This window comes from Chiloscyllium punctatum, chromosome 5 (genome assembly GCF_047496795.1).
Source record: "Chiloscyllium punctatum isolate Juve2018m chromosome 5, sChiPun1.3, whole genome shotgun sequence".
Taxonomy (NCBI): domain Eukaryota; kingdom Metazoa; phylum Chordata; class Chondrichthyes; order Orectolobiformes; family Hemiscylliidae; genus Chiloscyllium; species Chiloscyllium punctatum.
The window spans coordinates 87,733,722-87,757,111 of record NC_092743.1 but is presented as its reverse complement, the minus strand read 5'-3'; the positions used below and the strand labels follow the sequence as shown (position 1 = coordinate 87,757,111).

The 23,390-nt window shown below is 38.7% G+C and overlaps 2 protein-coding genes across 3 annotated transcripts in view; one reads left to right on the top strand and one right to left on the bottom strand.

The window, feature by feature from the left end:
- Window positions 1–5,216: 5,216 nt before the first annotated feature.
- On the bottom strand, window positions 5,217–15,914 carry polr2k (RNA polymerase II, I and III subunit K). The gene is made up of 4 exons (XM_072570695.1): window positions 15,808–15,914; window positions 10,137–10,220; window positions 6,540–6,632; window positions 5,217–5,424 (listed from the first exon to the last, which is right to left on the bottom strand). The coding sequence occupies exons 2-4, from the start codon at window positions 10,195–10,197 to the stop codon at window positions 5,402–5,404; spliced, it is 177 nt and encodes a 58-aa protein (XP_072426796.1). The 5' UTR covers window positions 10,198–10,220; window positions 15,808–15,914; the 3' UTR covers window positions 5,217–5,401.
- A 63-nt stretch (window positions 15,915–15,977) lies between these two features.
- fbxo43 (F-box protein 43) overlaps window positions 15,978–23,390 on the top strand; it is a 42,816-nt gene continuing 35,403 nt past the window's right edge. For both annotated transcript variants that reach the window (XM_072570692.1, XM_072570690.1), the window contains exon 1: window positions 15,978–16,148. The gene's annotated coding sequence lies outside the window, so the exon portion shown is untranslated. The remainder of the gene's footprint in view (window positions 16,149–23,390) is intronic.

The window sequence follows — 23,390 nt, the reverse complement described above, 5'->3', positions numbered from 1 at the left end:
CTATCTTTTCTATAACATCTGTAGTCGAGAGTGTGATGCTGGAAAAGCACAGCAGGTCTGGCAGCATCCGAGGAGCAGGAGGATTCCTGATGAAGGGCTTATGCCCGAAACATCGATTCTCCTGCTCCTCAGATGTTGCCAGATCTGTTATGCTTTTCTAGCATCACATTCTTGACTCTGATCTCCAGCATCTGCAGTCCTCACTTTCTCCTACAGCATCTGTACCCCGGAACATTCAGCTGCCAGTCAAGTATACTCAGGACTGAAATTGACAGATTTTCAGTTAGGCAATTAAGGGTTATGGGGATGTAGTAGTAAAGTGAAGCTGAGATCTAATAGAATGGTGGAGCAAACTTGAAAGGCTGAATGACTATGGTCTAATCATCTCAGTCCCAGATTAGTGCAGGTCTTCTTCAGGGTAATGTCTGAGGCCCAACCATCAACGATTCAATTACAGATTTTCCTCCATCATAAGAATGAAATGGGAGGTCAGCTGACAATTAGTGTATCGGTGTTAATCTGCAACTCCTCAAAAAATGAAACATTCTACTCCCCTATTTAGTGGAGATGAATGATATTCAAGTTTGAGTGATAAGTACCATTTGTATCAGAAAGGGAAATTACCATCTCCAATGTGAGACTCTCACTATATGCAAAGGTAATATTGATTGGTTGATTTAATGTTGTCACATACCAAGATAGAGTGAAAAGTGTTGTTTTGCATGCTATACAAACAGATTGTACCATATGAAGTGCATCAGGTCAGCAGAACAGAGTACAGAGAGAAGGTGCAGAGACAGGTAGAGAGAGAGAGATCAGAATTTAACATTTGAGAGGTCTATTCAAAAGTCTGATAACAGCAGTGAAGCTGTTCTTAAATCTATGTATATTCAAACTTCTTTATTTTCTGCCTGATGGAAGAGGGTGGAAGAGAGTATAACTGGGGTAGAAGGGGGTCTTTAATTATGTTGGTAGCTTTTTCAAGGCAGTGGGAAGTACATAAGAACCAGGAGTAGGTGTGGGCCATCTAGCCTTTTGAGCCAGTTCTGCCATCAATAAGCTCATGGCTGATCTTTTCGTGCCCTCAGTTCTACTTACCCTCTCACATAACCCTTCATTCCTTTACTGCTCAAAGTTTAAAAACATTCAACGAGGAAGCTTCAACCACTTGACTGGACAGGGAATTCCACAGATTCTCAACCCTTTGGACAAGTAGTTTCTCCTCAATTCAGTCCTAAATCTGCTCCCTCTAATTTTGAGGCTATGCTATCTTGTTCTAGATTCCGCCAGTGGAAACATCATCCCTGCTTCTGTCTTATCCAGTGAATATAATCCCAGTCTACTCAGCTCTCTTTATAAGCCAACCCTCTCAACTCCAGAATTAACCTTCTGAATCTCCTCTGCATCTCCTCCAGTGCTAGTACATCCTTTCTCAAGTAAGGAGACCATAACTGCACACAATACCCCAGGTGTGGCCTAACCAGCACCATGTACAGCTGTAACACAACCTCCCTGTTTTTAAACTCAATCGCCCTAGCAATGAAGGACAAAATTTCATTTGCCTTCTTAAGTAACTTTTGCACCTGCACAAGGACACCCAGGTCCCTCTGCATGCTGCAACTATTTACCATTCAAATAATACTTCTTTTTAGTGTTATTCCAACCAAAATGGATGACTTCACATTTATCAACATTGTACTCCATCTGCCAGACTTTTACCCATTCACCTAAACTATCTATATCCCTTGGCACACTTTGCTCTATCACTCATCTTAGTATCATCAGAAACTTTGACATATGAGACATGGACCCCAATGCCAAATTATCTATGGAAATTGTAAACACTTGTGGTCCCAACACTGATTCCTGAGGCACAACATGAGTCACTGATCACCAAACAAAGAAAAAACTTATTTATCCCATCTTTGTTTCCTGTTAGTTTACCAATTCTCTATCCATGCTAATGCATTGCCCAAAATGCCATGTAGCTTTATCTTAAGCAGCAACCTTTTGTGCAGCACCTTGTCAAATGCCTTTTAGAAATATAGATACACCACATTTACTGGGTCCCCGTTGTCCATCCCTCTAGTAATGTCTTTGTAGAATTCCAGTAAATCAATTAAACGTGACCTGCCTTTCCATCTGCCCAACGGGACAACTTCTATCTAGATGCCTTGCTATTTCTTCCTTGATGCTAGATTCAAGTTTTTCCCCGCTACAGAAGTTAAGCTAACCAGCCTATAATTTTCCATCTTTTGTCTACCTCCTTTTTGAAATGGTAGTGTCACATTTGCTGTTTTCCAATGTGCTGGAACTGTCCTAGAGTCTTGCAAATTTTGGAAAATTACCATGAGTGCATTTGCTATTTCTCCACCACCTCTTTTAGTACCTTGGGTTGCATTCCATCAGGGCCAGGAGACCTGTTTACCTTTAGCTCCATTAGCTTGCTCAAAACTCTCTCTTTCACAATAATATTTTCTAGGTCTTCACCTTAGCCTCCTTGTCATCAATACTGGCATGTTATTCATGTCCTCCACTGCAATGACTGACATAAAACACCTGTTCAATGCCTCAGCTATTTCCTCATTTCCCATTATTAAATACCCCTTCTCATCCTCTAAAGGACCGACATTTATCTTAGCCACTCTTTTTCATTTTATACATTTGTAGAAACTTTTGCTTTTATATTCTGTGCTAGTTTACTCTCATAATCTTTCTTTATTGCTTTTTTTTGTGGTTTTCTGTTGACCTTTAAATTTTTCCCAATTTTCTAGTTTCCCACTGGTCTTTGCCACTTTCTGTGCCTTATCTTTCAATTTGATATCCTCCCTGAGACATTGGTGGCTGATTACTCCTTTTTACTGGTAATGTACTTTTGCTGAACACTTTGAAAAATTGCTTTGAAAGTCCTCCACTGTTCCATAAAGTCTTTTGCTTCTAGACTACTTTAGCCAACTCCTCTCCCATCCTATTGTAGTCTTCTTTGTTTAAGAATAGGACCCTAGTATTGGATGTTATCTTCTCACTTCCCATCAGCAATCTAAATTGATCCATACAGGGAGCCCCTTGGAAGGAGTGATCACAAACTGAGACCATTAACTATTCTTGTCTCCTTACACAGGATGATGTCAATGGATGGGAGGCCGGGCTGTGTTCACAACTCTGTTGCGTCCTTCAGAACAGCAGTTGCCAAACTAAGTTGTGATGCATCCAAACAGGATGCTTTCTGTGGTGCATCTATAAAAATTGGTAAGAATCCTCAGACATACCAAATTTCTTTAGCCTCCTGAGGAAATAGACAGTGTTGTGCTTTCTTGACCATCATGTCGACATGGCTGGACCAGGATAGATTGCTGATGATCGTCAAAAACAGGAATTTGACACTTTCGACCATCACCACCTCAGCACCATTGATAACATTCTACTTCCTGAAGCCAACGATCAGCTCTTTTGTTTAGCTGATGTTGATGCAGAAATTGTCATCTTTACACCATGCCGCTAAGCACTCGATCTCTTTCCTATATTCTGCCTTGTTTGAGATCCAACCTACCAGTGGTATTGTCAGCAAATCTATAAATGGAGTTGGAGTGGAACTTGGCCACACAGTCGTGAGCCTAAAGGAATACAAAAAGTAGCTGAGTACACAGCTTTGTGAGCACTAGTGTTGAGGATTATGGTGGAGGTGGTGTTGTCACCTATTCTTACTGAGTGCAGTCTATGGGTCAAAGTCGAGGATCCAATCACAGTAGGGAGTCAAAACCCAGGTCTTGGAGTTGAGAGATGAATTTGTTTGGAATCATTGTGTTGAAGGCAGAACTGTAGTCAATAAGCAGGCACCTTACATAGGTATCCTTGTTATCCAGATGTTTCAGGGATAAGTATAGGGCCAGGAAGATGGTATTTGCTGTGAACCTGTTGTGCCAGTAGGCAAATTGCAAAGGATCAAGGTAATTTGACAAGCTATCAAATTACCTTGATCCTTTGCAATTGTGAGAGCTGTGACTAATCTATTGAGGTCAGAGCCACTGGGTGGTACTTAATGAGGCATGCTGCATGATTTTTCTTTGGCATCTGAGGTAAGATTTATTCAACCTCATTCAACCATCCACCACCACCAGGCTGAAGCAAGACATCATCATTAAGAATATAATTAGACAAGCTACAAACATTGTAGCAACAAAGACAGGGCATTCTGCAGTAAATAATTCACTGGATTACACACCAAACCATCTACAAGAAACAATGATGTGATACTGCCCTCTTTTTCAAGTTGTGGGAATGTGGGAATCACTGGCTTTCCCAGCATTTATGGACCATTCTTTATTGCCCAAGAGTGGTGGTGTGCTGCATTCTAGAAACACTGCAGTCCACGTGGTGTAGGCACATCCAGAGATTGCTGTCAGGAAAGGACTTACAAGACTTTGATCTAGCAATAGTGAGAGGATTTCAAATCAGGATGGTGTCTTGGAAAGGAATTTGCAGGTAGTATCCTTCCATGCATCTGATGCCTTGTTCATTGTAGTGGTAGGGATCAGTGGTTTAGAAGATGCTGTTGAGAAGTCTTGGTAACTAACTGTTGTGCATTATATGGACTGTACACAGTGCTGACACTGAGTGTCAGTGAAAGGAGTGGCAAACTCCACACAATATAAGTACTATTGGTAGGCACCCACCTAAAACCTTGAACATCACCAGCATTCTCCTTCCCCTCCCACGTTCTGGAGACAGAAGTTTGAATTCCACTATGGTAAACAAATCGAACAAAAAGCTAGCCTATCGGCAGATCTTGTAACCACAGCAGTAAAAACCTATCCAGTTCAGAAATGTCATTCTAGAAAGGAAATATGCCATTCTTATCGAGTTTTGCTTACATGTGTTGAAGGCCCACAGCAATGTACTTGACTTTTAACTGCCGTTTGGGCAAGCAGAGACGGGCAAATGCTGGCTTAGTCAGCGATACCTACAAATAATAAAAAAAACTTCTGCTGGAAAAACTACAAAATAAAATCAATCTTGCTTCACTTTGTCTTGAAGGACGAGTCTTTGGATGGTGCCATATCTTGGCATTTGCAGATTTGTCAGACATAGTTACTGTTATTTTGATAAAATGTTTCCTTTTATGCAGTTAATCCTCAGTGAGTTGAGAGGATCACATGATATTTTATATTGTGAATAATCAAAGAAAATCAAATAGTCGTGTAACATACTGGAAAATATCAATTATGTAAAGCAATTTATTTCCATCAAATAAAACAGAACATCTTGTAAATACTTTTTGAAGAATGTGAGAAATAACAACAACAAAAAGAGAGACTTCCAATCTGAAATTTACATGAGAAACAAGGCTGGACAGAAACACTTGCAAATCTTTTCGGTGCAAATTTAAGAAAGATGTTGAATTTCACCGGGCATCAAAAACAACCACTGCAAAGATTCAAGTTAAGGAAGAAAATAAATTTTAAAACTAGAGCTACTTAATACAGTTAAGTCCCCAAAGTTCTCATAACATTACCAATGCAAATAAAGCATTGTCAATATATTCATTTAACATGGAGTTTCATGTTAACATCATTATGACCTCTGCAGTGATTATGGTCCTTCCCAGGTGCTGACATGACCATCAATTGTTACTTTTAAAGTTCCGAGTGTCTGTTGTAAGCACTGGACACTTCAGCTGCTCCTGTCACACTGCCTGGTTTTTTGCTTGGGCTCCTTCCATTATTCTCTTTTCTGTATTGGTCCTGGGTTTGTTCTGCAGTTGTTCTCAGCTTGTGGCTGCTCCCTCCCATTCAGCACTGAGAACACAGGATCGATCTACTGACGAAAGCTGTTTGATGCAGGACTTGCCAGCAAATACCTGAACTGACTAACTGCCATTCATTGGCACCTGGCCAATCTAAAAATACAACACTTCAAGAAATTCTTTTAAAACATAAGGTGTTCCACTCAATACAGTATTTATTTGATATTTAGTGACTTATTTTAGTTTGCAAGAACTTTTAACTAGGAAAATGTTTACAGTTCAGTATTTCAACCTGTGTACTTTTTTCCCCTCACCGAAACAATTCTGACATTAATTGTTTTGGGAAATCATGCTTCATTTGAAGCCAGTTGTGTGGATGCTGAGATCTAAAACAAAAATACTATGTGATGGAGAAACACAGCAGGATGGTGGCATCTGTAGAGACAGAAAGAGAATGAGGGTAGTGAGGGAGTAAGAATTAAATATTTGAGCCCAGTACGACTTTTCTGCTGACCAGACCTCAGAGTTTCTGCACTTAGTTTTTATGTTTCACTTAAAATCACATCTCTAAGAATGTAAATGTAAGTGAAGACTTGCTGTAGCTTTCAACAGTTAATAGTTTTACTACGCTTAATTCAGCAATCTAAGCTCAAACTTTGATATTATTAATAAAAATGCATAAGGAAAAGGACTTAATAATAGTTAGGTTTCAGCTTAGATCCCCATATACACAGCTTATATTACAGGCAAAACATCAAGATATTAAATCACTGTATGCTAAATTGTTTAAGGATACATCTCTTTGTTCTCTTCTTGTACATTATTCTGTAACCACATTCTCGGCATCGGATTGGATCTCTTGCTTTAATTTCATTTTCAGTATGACATTCTGTAACAAATAAATAATTCAAGTGTTCAACTTCTGTCTTAGTTATACTGGTGTCAGATTAATTTTACTTTTTGTTTTAAAAAGGTGCATAAACATATATGAATGGTGTACAGTCCTGTGTACATGTAGGAAAAAACTGGTTTTCTGAATAACAGTTACACATCAAGAGGAATATGTTCTGCATTTGTCAGTGAGACCTGTTGCCAGTTTATACAGACAAATCTACTCACTTGTACTGGTATCAATTTGAACTGTCAAATGTAAAGAAAGATTACTAGGCACATGCATAGGTCTTTAATGTACAATGATGATGCTCCATTAGAAAATGGTATGAGAATCCTGTAGCTTTAAAAAATGGAAAAGATTCTGATTGCAAACAGTTTACCAAATGAAGCATCAATTTGGCACCTTAACTAGCTAAAATGAGAATACAACAATTTATTGACCTCAAATTAGGAGGCAAAAGGTGGTACATTCAAGGTGATCTCTTGTAATTAAGATTGTACAGAAAATTTAGACAGTGCAAAAACGTCAAGAAATCATATATGAGTAGTCACTCCCAAATGAAAGAAACACCAACACAACGCATACAATTGTGAATTATTATGGTTGTAGGATCAACAAGTTATTTTCTTGCATGGTACATCTAATGACAAGTTTAATTAAAGATAATACATTTTACAGACAAGATATCTAACTTTAAATTCTCCTAACTGGATAAAATGTGTGGGGTGTGAGGATGAACAACCGAGATGGCATGGAATCTATGAAGAAGCCAAGGAAAATTAACAAATACTTTAACTGTTGTAATGTTAAAAAAGTGATACTATACATTTATATTTGAGTTATTAATGTGAGGGTTATCTTTGTGCATGAGGTTAATAATTAACTTTTAAGTTGCCATTGTGACTTATTTTCTGAATTGAATTGGCTGTCACATTTATTCAAATGAGTACAACGAAACATTATACGTCACCACTTTGAGGCCTGGCTTTAGATTGAATAGGTTTTTGTGCACTATTAATGAACTTTTGTTTATTTTAATTTGTTTTGAGACCTACCAAGATGAATATTGGGAGCTTAAGGTTTGCTAGACACTGCTGGAATTTGGTTTTGTTTAAGTTTAAGGAAGATACTGATAGCTTAGAGAGAGACCGACCTTTGGTTTTAGTTTACTTGAGTGGAGCTGTCCTCTGGTTGATTGGATCAGTGAGAACATCATAAAGTGAACTAGGCTACATTACAGTTATTATTAGTTCATCGCCAGAAATAAAATCCTGAAGAGGTTACTTAAAGCTAAGTACATTTAAACTCAAGTATCTAACAGCTTCAGGACGAAGCTATTTGCAGCTCCAGTCTAGAAGCTGACGTCACAAGGTTTTGGGTACTGTACAGGTTTTTCTTTATTTTTTCAATTTATGTTTTGGAATTATTGGGACCATATTTTTTATGGTGCTTGAAAATATGAAATTATAAATTGTTTTGAAGTTTATTATATAAAAGAAATTTTAATTTTACCAAAGCAAAACCTGCAAGCACTGCATTCTTACATTTTAATAAACAACACTTTGTTAAAACCAGAATAGATCAAAATATTATCGATCATGCCACGTTTCAGTCTAGAATGTTACTTGTCCAATACTACTTGTCAGCTGAAAATAATACTACTGATGCAAATACTGAAGCTTTTTTTTCTGATGTCAAAATCACTCTCATTCTATTTTGTAGTTTTAAATATCAGAGGCAGCAAATGCTTATGACATAGTACTGGAAGCAATCCGCAGTTCCTGCTATCATACCTACCTCAATGGATGGAGAAGGTAGTGATCAGGAAATAGACACTTTGTTCAGTTTCAATTGCAGTGGCACAACTGCATTTTTCTTTGTCACTTTATCATTGAAAATCAGGGCAACAACAAAATAAATCCAACATCAATTTATACAAGGTATGTTCACTAAAACTTAACGCAACTGGTTTTTCCCACTCCACCCAATTTTACTAACCTCAAATTACAATGTCAATGCAAACATTTTTGTTTCCTTTCTTTATAGCAGGCATGTGAACTATGACACCCATTCTCCAGTTGCAGTGCATGCTGTTAAGTCAGTCACTAAACAGTGCATCAGACCAACCTGACAGCAACTTGCCTTTTCTTCCTGTACCATTAAATCCCAAAAGTGCAGCACATTTGTCCATAACTTTTAAAGAAAACTGGCAAGTTTAGAGGTATAAATCTGCCATTCTAGACTGCTGCTTTGCTTATTTTTTTTAAAGAGGACACCCTGTTACTTACTAATTTTTCCAGTTGTCTGAGACAGAAACTTGAAATTGCAACAACACAAATGAAACAAACAATCTCACAGATGAGATTTGTTTCCAAACAGGCTGGATGACAAAATCGATCCTCAAGAGGAAACCAAATAATGATGAATACTGCATTACAAAAGCTGAGTCACAAGATAATATTTTCTGTAGGGTGCTCGTCGCTGTACTAATTATAGTTAATAAAAGCAAATTGGATACCTTGGAGAAATGCTAGGGCCTGCTTTTGTAATTTGATAGTATATGAAAATAAAAACAGCAAAGTCAACATGAAGGATGAAATATCCATAAATTTAATATGTATTGCTTTGAAGTGGAGAGTTTCACATAATGTGCATGACAAGTTTTCAAAGCTTCTGGATTTTGTAAGAACTCTATAGTGATTAGAATAACTAAAAAATTTCATCACCTTATCCCTCATCATCAGGGAAATGAAAGGACTGGAAGCAAGGTGGAGAGCAAGCCCTATCTACAGCAATGAAGCGGAGGTGGAGATGGTCGAATGCATTAAGTTCTTAGGAGTGACAGTCACCAATCTGATACAACAGTGCTTCTACTTCCTCAGAAGGCTAAGGAAATTTGGCATATCTATAAAGACACCAAACATCTTTTATAGATGCACCATAAGAAAGCATTCTGTCTGGATGCATCACGTCTTGGCATGACAACTATTCTGCCCAGGACCATTAGAAACTACAGGGAGTTGTGAACACAGTCCAGGCCATCATGCAAGCTGACCCTCCTTTCATTGACTCCACCTATACTTCCCATTGCCTTTGAAAAGCAGCCAACATAATCAAAGACCCTTTGCACCCCAGTTAAATCTCTTATAATCTCTTCCATTGGGCAGAAGATACAAAAGCTTAAATACATATACCAACAGATTGAAGAACAGCTTCTTCCCCATTGTTATTAGAATGGATTTCTCAAATTTCAAATTTAATGCTGACCTCACTCTTTGTGCACCTTCTCTGCAGCATAACATTGTATTCCTCGCTCTACTGTATTACCCTTATGCATTCTTTTTTAATGGTATGATCTGCCTTTACTGCATGCAAAACAATACTTTTCGCTGTACCTAGGTATATGTAACAATACATCAAATCAAGAATGTAACAAAACAGATTGTGCTGTTATTCAAAATGAGAAATGTCAACTGTAGTCTAAGTTGTTATCATTACCTCCACAAATATACACCATGGGTTGTTGCTTTGGAGGCTGCAAGTCCTTCTGGATATCCATTTCTATCCAATTTTCAGTTTGGACTGAAAGACAATCAAATGTGAATTATTACATAGTCATCAAGTTTTGTCTTAAGAGTTTTTACTTGGTTTTTCTAATATCATTTGTCTGATGTTAAAATCCTAGCTTTGACATTTGTCACCAAATCCATTCAATTAAAAGATAAAATGGTAAACCTGACATGCAATTCTATTTCCAATGATAGTGGCAAAAGTTTAATATATTACTTTGCATCGCCAAACTTCAAAAATATAGTTCCTTTAGACAGCCTTCAACAACTGCAGATATCCATTTGTCTGGATAACAACAAGAACATTCGAGAATCTTCATGCTACAAAATACGAAACAACCAACTTGATTGGCACTGTACCTACAATCTTAAATATTAGTTCCCTCTATCATAAGTACATCCCACATGACACTAACAAACAAGGCAACAGAATGTAGCACAATGGATTGTTTATTGGCTTCAAGATAAAACAGCAAATAGGAGTAGATGGTAATTATCAAGAATGGCAAGAAGTTGAAAGTGATTTTCCAAAAAGATCAATGCTAAAAACACTGCTTTTCACAATTTACATTATGATTTGGACTTAGTAATCAAAGAGAGTAGTTAAAATCATGGGCTTTTAAAAAAAACACAGGGGAGGACACTAAAATTATGCACAATGGGAAAAGAATTGGCAGAAGACAATAGCTGTCATAGACAAAAGCTGAGAGGGTGCATTTTAATAGGAACAATGCCACCAGTTTCTGTATCCTCATAACAGTTGAAGTAAACACTCAGACAGAGCATGAGTCTACCTTTTTTAACCTTTATTCCGAGCCATGGAAAGAGAAATGATCACGCGTGTACACATAGATAAGAGTTCTCATTCTTGTCTTAAACAGCAGATTCTTAAGGAATTATATAGTCACCTACGGGGAGCAGCACCCAAATAAGGCAACATCAAAATTGACTGGGCGACCATTATAATCAGCGAGCATCAACAGTAAAGATTAAGCCATTTCGCATTACACAATGGATGTTCCTCACCTTGATAACTGACATTATACAATGGATATTCTTTATCTCATTACCTGACATTACTTAATGGATGCTCTTTACCTTGTTAAACCACCACCCTTGTGACTAGCACCTCATTGTTTACTGCAAGTTCTTATCTGGTCAAAGTCACGCTAGCTGAGCCTTTGTCAAGCAACCCTAAATTTAACTCTTTTCTACCTGCTCATACCTTCTACACTTTCTCATTCCCTCCTTTTATCACTTCATGATAACCACCTAGATGGCACTACCAGCTTTCATAAGAATCTTACTGCCAGTTCTTAACACACAATTTGCAATGATAACAACAAAGATTACTAGTCCATGCAGTAGATAGAATCTGCAGAATCCTCCCAAATGGAAAACGATTCACCAGTAAAGTTCTTAAATCCACAGTCATTAGAGACCACTCCACCCCTTCCAAGTCAAGTGGAAATGAGTCAGTTATCCAAAATCTTCTTCAGTAAAGTCCAACCTGAAAACCAAATCCAGTCTGTCCTTCTGCATCACTCCACGGAGAAATCTGAATTTTTGGATAAGAGCAGTTAAATAATTAGAGACTTCAATCTTGGAGATGTTTCAGAAGGAGGATACCAGCGCATCTGAGCATGAAGTACAGCAACAGGCTAGGTGAACGCAGCATTCTTTGGTGCTTCTGCTCCCACTCTGCTGTCAAATGTAACAAAGCCAACTGGATCACTGAACCTCCGTATCCCATAAATGATCAAAAGAGAAGGTAAAGCTAACATGGTTTAACGTCCATAAGAAGGCCACTGACTAAAAGCCTCCAGACCTCCTCTTCACTTTTTGTGCTCATGACTGAGGAGCTGATTGAATCTGCTGGGTCAGGTTGTGGAGGGGAGGGTGGTGGTTCGAATGTGAATGGAGAAACTCTAGAGATGATGTTAGCTGCTGAAAGTATCTTAGCATTTCCTCTTTTCTTACTCTGTACGTCTGGGGACTCAAACCCGTTTGTCAGTGCATTTACGAAGCGGTGTCTCTCGATTGAACAAATTATTGTTCGAGGAATCCATAGAAAGCGACTGATCGTTTCTGATATACAGGAATATCAAGAGGGATCAAGATTTAAATATCACCTTGTGGGTCCATTAATCTCCAGATACCGATGTTCCAGGTGATCGTTGACATTGTCCAATCGTAACTATTCACTTGGACTCCTACCCAGCTCACCATACTGTCACCCCGTTTCTGTATCCACATATCAGTCGAAGCAAACACTCAGACATAGTATGGCTCTACCTTCTTTACCTTTATTCTGAGCCATGGAAAGAGAGCAATTGCCCATGTACACAAAGACATGAGTTCTTGATCTTCTCTCTCGAACTGCAGATTCTTAAGGAATTATATAGTCACTTACACTCATTTCCAAATAAGGCAATATCAAAATTGATTGGGTGACCTTTATGATCAGTAAGCATCAACATCAAAGTTTAAACCATCTGGCATTACACAATGGATGTTCCTCACCTCGTTAATTGGCATTACACAATGGAGGTTCTTTACCTTGTTAAACCACTACCCTTGTGTCCAGCACCTCACTGTTTACTCCAAGTTCTTATCTGGTCAAAGTTATGCTTGCTGAGCATTTGTCATGCAACCCTAAACTTAATTTCCATACATGCTCATACCTTCTATACTTTCTCAGAATAAGCAAGTCAGTTATCTGGAAGGTGCAGGTCTCAGTGGGGTACTAATACAGAAAGCGTTACAAGTTCAGCTACAGATTACAGGTCATAAATAAAGTAAATTAAGCACCAGGCTTTACTTCTAGAGGGATAGAAGTTGAAAAGCAGGGATGTTATGCAAAATCTGAATTGAAACATAGTCATAGCATTGTGTGCAGTCTGATCATCATATCATAAATAGGAATTGGATAGAGTGCAAAAAAAAAGAGTATATATAACAAGAAAGTATTAAGAGACTGGATTTCTCTCCTTTGAAAAAAATGCTTATGGTGGCCAATGTAAACGTTTAAAATTATTACTTTTTCTTAAAATAGAGTGGACACATTTCCTTTTGTTGAGAGAATGGCCATTTATATAAGATAATTACCATGAAATCCAACAGAAATTTCAGAAAGGTGGCAAGAATGCAGAAATTCCTACCACAGGGTGTGACTGAAGCAAATAGTACAGATATAATTAAGGGGAAGCCAGGCAAGATAGGAGGGAGAAACAGACTTAGCGTTAAACTTGTATAAGAAAATTTCCATTTCAGTTGGACAACTGCAACAACTTCTGGACTTCAGAATGTACCTGAAGAATTGGAGATAAGTGCAGAAACATTTCATGAGAATGGTTCAGGAATGAGGAACATCTGTACAGAGATATACTGCAGGACATGGGACTATGTAACTTGGACAGGAGATTTGACAGAGGTATTCAAAATCATGAGGTGTTTGGAGAGAGATGAGAAGATACTGGTGCCCTAGTGTAAGGATTGAGAATGATAAGACAATTTTAAAATAACTCAAAATATACAATAGGACCCTGAGGAAAAACATAATTAGTTAGGGTCTAAAAATATGGTGGAGACAGGCTCAATTGAGACATTCAAAAGGGAATTAGACTTATTTGAAAAGGAAAATAATACAGTTACAGGGAAAAGGCTGAGGAAAGGTAGCACAAGGTGCATACAATGAACTGAATGGCCTCCATCTGCACAGTGACAGATTAAGACAAGGCAAAAGTAAACCATAAACCAAAGCAAATATGTCAAAACAGGGTATGCCTGTGCCATATGCAAGCAAGTTCCTTCAACAGTACATTCCAAACCCGCAACTTCTTCCCACATTTGACAACAGATGTACAGGAGTACCAGCAAATTCAAACTCCCACTCCCAAGACCCAGGCATGATTCTTAATGAAGACTTTGCACTGTGCTCATTAAAGAGGCTGACAATGTAGTCATGTGAAAGAAATATTACATAGGATAAACATGCATATATGTACACTAATTTAGCAAAAAATAGTATCAAGAGGTTTATCTTAGAAGTGGATAAATTGCCAGGGCCTGTCCAGGACGGAATATATTATACTTTAACAGAAACTAAGCAAGGAAAGTGAAGCTGTGTCATTTTCCAATCCTCTGGTCACAGGTTTCAGCCAGTCAAATCATTGTTTAAAATTGGAGGAAGAATATTACAAGTCAAAAAAAAATCTATCCAATGAAAAACAAATTACGAGAAAAAATTCAGACAGTATAAAGCATTTTGAAGGATGCAAATTAAGCAACAATAGTCAGCATTTACAGAAAGGTAGGTCATGTGAGAATGTGTAAATGTGAGAATGTGTTGTTTTACAAAGTAACACAAGGACAGTCAATGAAGACAACTCATATGGAGCACAACTAAGCTTACAGAGAATACAAAAATTAGTCATAGCTCCTAGTGAGGAAGGAATCTGTATGAGAACAATCAATGCAGTTGCTAGCCAAATAAGGCACAGAAATACACAAAAACCTGTTAGGACATATTAATGTAGAGGAAGAGGAATGTTGGATACAAGTTCACAGATCCTTGAAGGTAACAGTGATAGTTAAGGTGATCAGGGAAATGTACAAGATATAGTCTACACTCAACTAATAAAATTAACAGCAGGGAGATAATGAGAGAACTAACCAGAACACTAGTTAGATACAAACTGATTACAGTTCTGGGCATCATTTTGCAAGAAAATCATATAAGATACTCAGACAGGACCTTTCAAAACCATGACCACTTCCATCTAGAAGGACATGGTCAGCAGATACATGGGAACACGACCACCTGCAAGTTTCTCTCCATCCCAGTCATCATCCTGACTTGGAAGTATATTGCCATTTTTTCATTGTCAGAGTCAAAGTCCTTGAAGCGCCTCCCTAATGGCATTGTCAGTGTTATCTACAATAAGTGGACTGCATGTTCAAGACGACAGCTCGCCATGACCTTCTCAATGGTAACTAGGGATGGGCAATAAATGCTGGCCCAGCCAGCGACGCCCACGTACCACGAGTAAATTAAAACAAAGGACAGTGCAGATTAACAAGAGTGTTAATAATCATACTGAATTCAAAACATGAACGAATGGTGAATAGCATTCTATTCCACTCTCGATTCTACCGCTCCACTCCCTAAACCTTGTACAGAATAGGCAGAAGAGAGATTTAAATGGGCAGTTAAAGAAGTGGTGTAAGCATGAGAAAGTGTGATTTTTTTTTAAACAAGCGATACATCGAGCTCATTTTCAACTAGACATGACGGGCTGAATAGCACCTAGCAGTGGCTCTGCTGTAGTTCCCTAGAACCAGTAGCCAAACAATACGATATAACTCAAAACAGAAGCCACAATGACCCTTTCATCAATGTGCCCCGTATGATTTCCAACAACTCACATTTCACACTAAACCAGAGGCCCTGTTACCAAGAACCTGTCTCCTATCCCTCTCTCCTCCCTTAAGGTTTTTCTTTTAACAATATGAGACCAAATGCTTCGAGATTATTTAGGAGATCGATCTGTTTCTCTTCCTTCATTCCCTCCCTTCTAACCCACCCTAACTATACCTACCATCTCCAGCTGAACCGTTTGGAAAATGGAACCCTCGCAGCAAAAAAACCACTCGCGCCGCTTGCTCCACTACTTCCGGTTGCCGTGAACAGTAATACGGCCGCTGATTGGCCACCCGGAGTAACCAATCAGAGTTTTGGATACGAAATTCGAACAGCGGAGCAGATTGTCAGCGGCGGCACTGGATTATGAGGAAGGTTGAGGGCGGGGGTGGGGATGTGACCGGTGAGAGAAGAAACTTCGGGAAAGTAGGTTGTCTGACACGGAAATGTAGGTGCCGTTTAACTGGAAGGCCCTTTCTCGGTTCTTGGTGGATTGAAAGTTTCTCCTGTAGCAGTTGTGTAAGTACGTGGTTGTGGTTTAAATAGAGAGTCGTCCGTCTCCACCAGTCCAGCCCCCAGTATCTGTTCTATTGGACTCCTTACTGGGCCTTGCGGCGTTTCCACAAACTCGAAAGAACTTTGAGTCAGTCTTCGCTTCAGCAAGGTGTACGTTTGCGTGCTCAAAGGAATTCTTTCCTGCAACTCTTAGGGTTTGGGGGTAGTGGGCTGGGGATGGTCGTATATGGGATATTTGAGGGAGAGTGGGGATCCACATGTGGGAGCAGGTGATGAAGGAGGGGGAGCGCCAACCTGGGGGAGAGGAGAGCCAGATGGAGCTTTGTCGGGGGGGTGGGGGGAGGGAAATGGAGTTTTGTGTGGGGAGGGAAATTGAGTTTTGTGTGGGGAGAGGAGGAGGAGGAAGGGATGTTAGAAACCACGGGTTTGCACCAAAACTAGTAAACATCCTGTAATGAGAGACTCTGCATTGTACGTGATGCAAGCAAACATTTGTGGGTTTTGGGGCACGTTCACATGGGAATATTCAATTTGACCTGACCAAATTTAGAAAGAACTACATCCACATTCAGACTCTAGCACCATAATTGCTACTAATCATTTTGTCAAATGCTGAATTATGGCTGTGTGAATTGTTGTTTTGGTACAGATGATGCGAATTACAAAGAGCAGCGTTGGTAATAGCTTAGGATAAATATTCACAGTAATGTATTTTAATTGAATAACAAAATACTTAAAGGATTCAGACCGATTGTCTCTATCCCAAGCCCCTCCAAACATCAACATTTTAATCCCATTGCACGTTGCTTGACTTCATTTCATCATATTCCACTGAATCATTTGTTTGTAATCATACTTTCTTATTTGAATAATTCTGATCATAGTTTCAAACCTTTGCATTTGGATCTCAAAAGTAAATTTCCTTTTGATTGTCATTGATGTATGCTGATATGAGGTTGGATGCTTGAAGGAATCTTTTGCACAGGTCCATTGTAATGATCTCTGACTTTAAGTTTCCAGAAAAAAAATCGTGTACTTATGGATCCATAAACAGCACTTTTGATTCAATGAAATTTCACTAGATACCAAAGAGATCTGCAGTTCAAGATGTTGGATTATATGTTTCACTGGTAGTCAGTATGATCTTGGCTAGTTCACTGTTGTACATGTGTTTTGGCAAGTGAGTGAATGTGAAATATTTGTAGGGGTGTCAGTGCTTATAAACTATACCCCAGCAAGCCTCTACCAAATTTAGAAAAGGAGAATGCTGAATCCTTGTAGGTACCAGCGAGAAACTTTAATTGTGTGTACAGTTATATGTAAGGAAAAGTTGAGGAGTTAGCATTTTTTTGTTCAAACTACTGAACCCTATTAAAAGAACATTTTATTTTGTCTATATATTCATTTTAACTAGAGCACCTTAAAGCATGATTTTACTGCCTGCTAAATTGAACCTTTTTGTAGAGTATTCCAAAGCAGCTCCATTGAAGGCCTCAAAGATGTATGTTTAAACCAGCTGTAGGCTTGATCCAAAGATGCTCTACTGGGATATAATGGTGTAGGTTGAGGGGAATGCAAACTCAGGAATGTGTTCCTGGGGTCAAGTGCAGATTTGCAGTATCTTTTATTTTCTGCAGCTTTATTACAAGTCAGTTAGCAAAGACGTTTCCCTGGGATATGTGAGCATTTTTCTCACTTGTTTGAGCAGTTTATTTTCAAGAGGGACATTTACAAAATTCCAGTGGTGAAAGTTACAGCATGTGTTAAAATCAGAAAATACCTTGAAAAAAGATATTTTTAATCAGGGGTTTTCAATATTCATAATGTATTTACTTGGAAATCTACTGATTCACTAATTGTATGTTGGTAATTCATTTTTTAAGCTAAATATAATAGGACATTGCGATTCAAGCACGTTTTTCATACCAAAATTCCAGAATTGGAAGATAGCTATGAATCATTTCTCCAAATGAGAATAGATATAACTGCAGATGTTGGCAATCAGAAACAAAACCACAAATCGCTGGAAAAGCACAGCGGGTCTGGTAGCATCTGTGGAGAGAAATGAAATATTAACAATTTGTACAAAGGAATTGAATGCAATATCTCTGAATTTGCAGAAGATGCTAAACTGGGTGTTGTGTGCTGTGAAGAGAATGCTAAGAGTCTTGAGGATGACTTGGACAGACTGGCTAAGTGGGCAAATACTTGGCAAATGCAATATCATGTGAATACATATAAGGTTATGCACTTTGGTCACAAAAACACTAGGGAAATTATTATCTGAATGACAGTTTAGGAAAAGGTGAGGTGCAATGAGACCTGGGTGTCATGGTGGAACAGTCACCGAAGATTGGCTTGCAGGTGCAGCAGGCAGTGACAAAAGCTAATAACAACATCCTGGCTTTCGTAGTGAGAATCTTTGAGTATCCGAGTAAAGATATCTTGCTGCAGTTGTACAGCTCCTTGTTGAAGCCACATAAAAAGTCAGATGTACAGCATGGAAACAGACCCTTTGGTCCGACCCTTCGGTCCAACCCGTCCATGCTGACCAGATATCCCAACCCAATCTTGTCTCACCTGCCAGCACCTAGCCCATATCCCTCCAAACCCTTCCTATTCATATACCCATCCAAATGCCTCTTAAATGTTGCAATTGTACCAGCCGCCCACCACATCCTCTGGCAGCTCATTCCATACATGTACCACCCTCTGTGTGGAAAAGTTGCCCCTGAGATCTCTCTCACATCTTTCCCCTCCCACCCTAAACCTATGCCCTCTAGTTCTGGACTCCCCGACCCCAGGGAAAAGACTTTGTCTATTTATCCTATCCATGCCCCTCATAATTTTGTAAACCTCTATAAGGTCACCCCTCAGCCTCCGATGCTCCAGGGAAAACAGCCCCAGCCTGTTCAGCCTCTCCCTATAGCTCAGATCCTCCAACCCTGGCAACATCCTTGTAAATCTTTTCTGAACCCTTTCAAGTTTCACAACATCTTTCCGATAGGAAGGAGAACAGAATTACATGCAATATTCCAACAGTGGCCTAACCAATGTCTTGTACAGCCGCAATATGACCTCCCAACTCCTGTACTCAATACTCTGACCAATAAAGGAAAGCATACCAAATGCCTTCTTCACTATCCTATCTACCTGTGACTCCACTTTCAAGGAGCTATGAACCTGCACTCAAGGTCTCTTTGTTCAGCAACACTCAATAGGACCTGACCATTAAGTGTTTAAGTCCTGCTAAGATTTGCTTTCCCAAAATGCACACCTCGCATTTATCTGAATTAAACTCCATCTGCCTCATCTCAGCGCATTGGCCCATCTGCTCAAAATCCTGTTGTAATCGGAGGTAACCCTCTTCGCTGTCCACTACATCTCCAATTTTGGTGTCATCTGCAAATTTACTAACTGTACCTCTTATGCTTGCATCCAAATCATTGATGTAAATGACAAAAAGTAGAGGGCCCAGCACCGATCCTTGTGGCACTCCACTGGTCACAGGCCTCCAGTCTGAAAAACAACCCTCTACCACCACCCTCTGTCTTCTACCTTTGAGCCAGTTCTGTATCCAAATGGCTGATTCTCCCTGTATTCTGTGAGATCTAACCTTGCTAATCAGTCTCCCATGGGGAACCTTGTCAAACACCTTACTGAACTCCATATAGATCACATCTACCGCTCTGCCCTCACCAATCCTCTTTGTCACTTCTTCAAAAAAAACTCAATCAAGTTTGTGTGACATGATTTCCCAAGCACAAAGCCATGTTGACTATCCCTAATCAGTCCTTGTCTTTCCAAATACATGAATATCCCGTCCCTCAGGATTCCCTCCAACAACTTGCCCACCACTGAGGTCAGGCTCACTGGTTTATAGTTCCCTGGCTTGTCCTTACTAACCTTACTAAAGAGTGGTACCACGTTAGTCAACCTCCAGTCTTCCGGCACCTCACCTGTGAGTATTGATGATACAAATATCTCTGCAAGAGGCTCAGCAATCACTTCTCTAGCTTCCCACAGAGGTCTAGGGTACACCTGATCAGTACATCTTGAGTATTGTGTGCAGGTTTGGTCTCCTAATCTGAGGAAGGACATTCTTGCTATTGAGGAAGTCCAGCAAAGGTTCACCAGACTGATTTCTGGGATGGCAGGACTGACATATGAAGAAAAACTGGATCAACTGGGCTTGTCTTCATTGGAATGTTGAAGAATATGTGGGGATCTGATAGAAATATATAAAATCCTGATGGGACTGGACAAGCTAGATATGGAAAGAATGTTCCCAATGTTAAGAAAGTCCAGAATCAGGGGTCACAATAAGGGGTAAGCCATTCAGGACTGAAATGAGGAATTTCTTCATTCAGAGTTGTGAACCTGTGGAATTCTCTCCAACAGAAAGCTCTTAGGGCTAGTTTATTAGATACATTCAAGAGGAAACTGGAAGTGGCCCTTATGGCTAAGTGGATGAAGGGGTATGGACAGAAAGCTGGAATGGGATACCAAAATTGCATGATCAATCATGATATTGAATGGTTGTGCAGGCTCGAGTCGAGTAGCCTACTCCTGCATCTACTTTCTATGCTCTGCTTCATTTCCGGTGATTCTCTCTTGTTCAGAATATTTTCTCCCACTTGCATCAAGGTTAAAAAAACCTAGAATTTTGGAAGGACCACCATAGATGAGGATATTAAAAGCTCTGGATTTTAAACTTGAAGCAAAGTAACTTTAATGAGCACAAATGAATTTGTAATGGTTTCTAGCAAACTGGATGGCAACTGCAATTGAAAGTGGTGTGGGCACAAAAAAAATCAAAACATGAAATTTTCAGTAGAACTATAGCTACCTGTTAACAAAGGTATTCAAGTTGCTTTCCATCAATTGGTATTTTGTGCATTAGGAAAATGATAGACAATGGAGGGCAGAAACCAAAGATTTTATTGGTATTTTCAGACTGCAAAGATGTGATGAGAGATGTTGCACATTGATCAATGTTGGCGCTTTCACTCTTGGTTTTCTATATGAGGGTGTTTCATTGTCTTAAGAGTGTTTACTGGAAGATTGTGTGGATAAGTAGCTGGTAGATGTGATTTAACACAATTGAGAGTTAATATAAAAGAAATAGTAGCAGGAAAGGGCTGTATGACTCCTCAAGCCTGCTACACTGTTCAGCAAGGTCACAACTAATCTTCAAATTTAACTCTCCTTTTCTCACCAATTTTCCCCATTTGCCTTGACTATCTTACATCCAAGTAATCTATCAATCTCAGCCTTGAATTTATTTACAAATCGCTCCAAGCCTGTCCTCCAATTTTTCCAATTAGCTTTGTATCTTCAACTTGAATACATTACACTTGGTTCCCTTCTTCCAGTTATTATTCTAGGTTGTAACCAGCTGATACCAATTGATTAATTGATTCTTGCAGCACCCAACTAGTAACAACCTGATAATAACCTGTTTATTCCTGCCGTTTTCCCTCCTTTATCCAATTTTCCATCCATTTTATATGTTACCCCAACCACACAAACCTTTTACCATGTATAACAACTTTTCATATTGCACTCTATTTTAAATAAAGTATATTGAGATGAAAGGTCATAGAAATGAAATGTTAACTGCTTTTCTGTCGACAAATGCTGGCAGGCCTACTGAGTACCTTGAACATTTTTTATATTGCTTGCTTTTAATACTGTAAATGGAGTGGGGCAAATAATTCCATTTTTTCCTGCAGATGGATTGGTTTCAGTGTAGAAGTGGAAACCAATGACAAGATGACTAAAAAATGAGCATTCTAGACTCAATAAAAATCCATATGAATTTGACATTCAGGAATGTGACAAAATTAACTGTGACAAAATTAAATGTAGAAAGGTTACCATGACCAGGTCATTTTAAGAATATAAAATGTATTCAAATGAAGTGATACTTTCATCGCAATTAATGAGAATCAAAGGAAAACCGATCTTAATTAACAGAGGATTAGAGAAGTAATGAAAAGGGTCAGAATCAATTTGATAGAAATGGGGCTGATGTAAGCAAATCTTTATTTTCTTCAAAGCAAATGGAATGTGGAAGAAAATTTCAAGAGTTAGATTTACCCCATAATTTACTCAAGGGGACAAGGTATTGCAGTGATCATGTTGCTGGACCAGTTATCCAGAAGCCACTAATGTTCTGTATACATGGGCTCAAATTAGAATAAAAGTTCAATTAATACAAAGCTGGAATTAAAATCTAGTTTCTGCAATTATTGAGTCATAGAACTCAATGATTATAAAACTTATTTCAGTTTGCTGTAATAACCTATCTGGTTCTCTAAAATCATTTACGGAAATAAATCTGCCTTCCTTTCCCTGTGTGGCCTACGTGTGACCCCCAGATCTGTGATGATATAACTGATGTTAAATACACTCTAACTTGAGTCAACACGTCATTCAATTCAAAAGTCGATAGTGATGAGCAACAAATACTGCTCTTGCATATTTTCCACAAAAAACAAAAACAAAAAAAAATTGAGGAAGAATCTAAAGTGGAGGGTGAAGGGACTGAACGAAATAAATTTGCATTGATATTTTAAGAAAGATGGAGGTAAGAATATACAATTTTTTTGCTGTAGCTAGAACATGATACTGAAGGAAAAAGGTTTAAACTATTTACATAATGTGGATTTTAAAAGCTATTGGACAAGCATAGTAGGGAAAGGGTTGATATGGGACGAAATTAGGTGCAGGCAATCTAAAGTTTTGGATGAGTTGGAGCTTGGGAGGATCATGTTTATGGTGTTTTGGTTGCGAATACTTACCATTGTTCAGAGAGCTGTTCCTCGTGATTCTGAGTCTTGTGACCGTATGAGTGTTGGAATGCAAACAAACTGTGACCGTAAATTAAGAGAACTTCCAATAGCATGTGTGGTCATGCTATGTAGATATTTTTCTCCTGGTGATTTTTTTTTCAAACTTTGTATGAGTTTGATTTTGATACTAGTGAAATATTTTTTTCCGGTCCAGAATCTTGTTTTAATCCTACATATTTAGTTACGTTTTTCAATATAAAGTTGTGCCATTAGGGAAACTCCATTACAAAGCAAGAAAGAAAGCCTTGGTTTACAAGTATGAAATATTGAACTCTTTTCTGTATAACTTGTAGCCAAGGATACAAGTTCTAGTTCAAAACAAGGGAGGATTGAGATGTCCATTGTTGGAGTTATCACTTAATTCCACGAACCTCCAACTCACCGATCT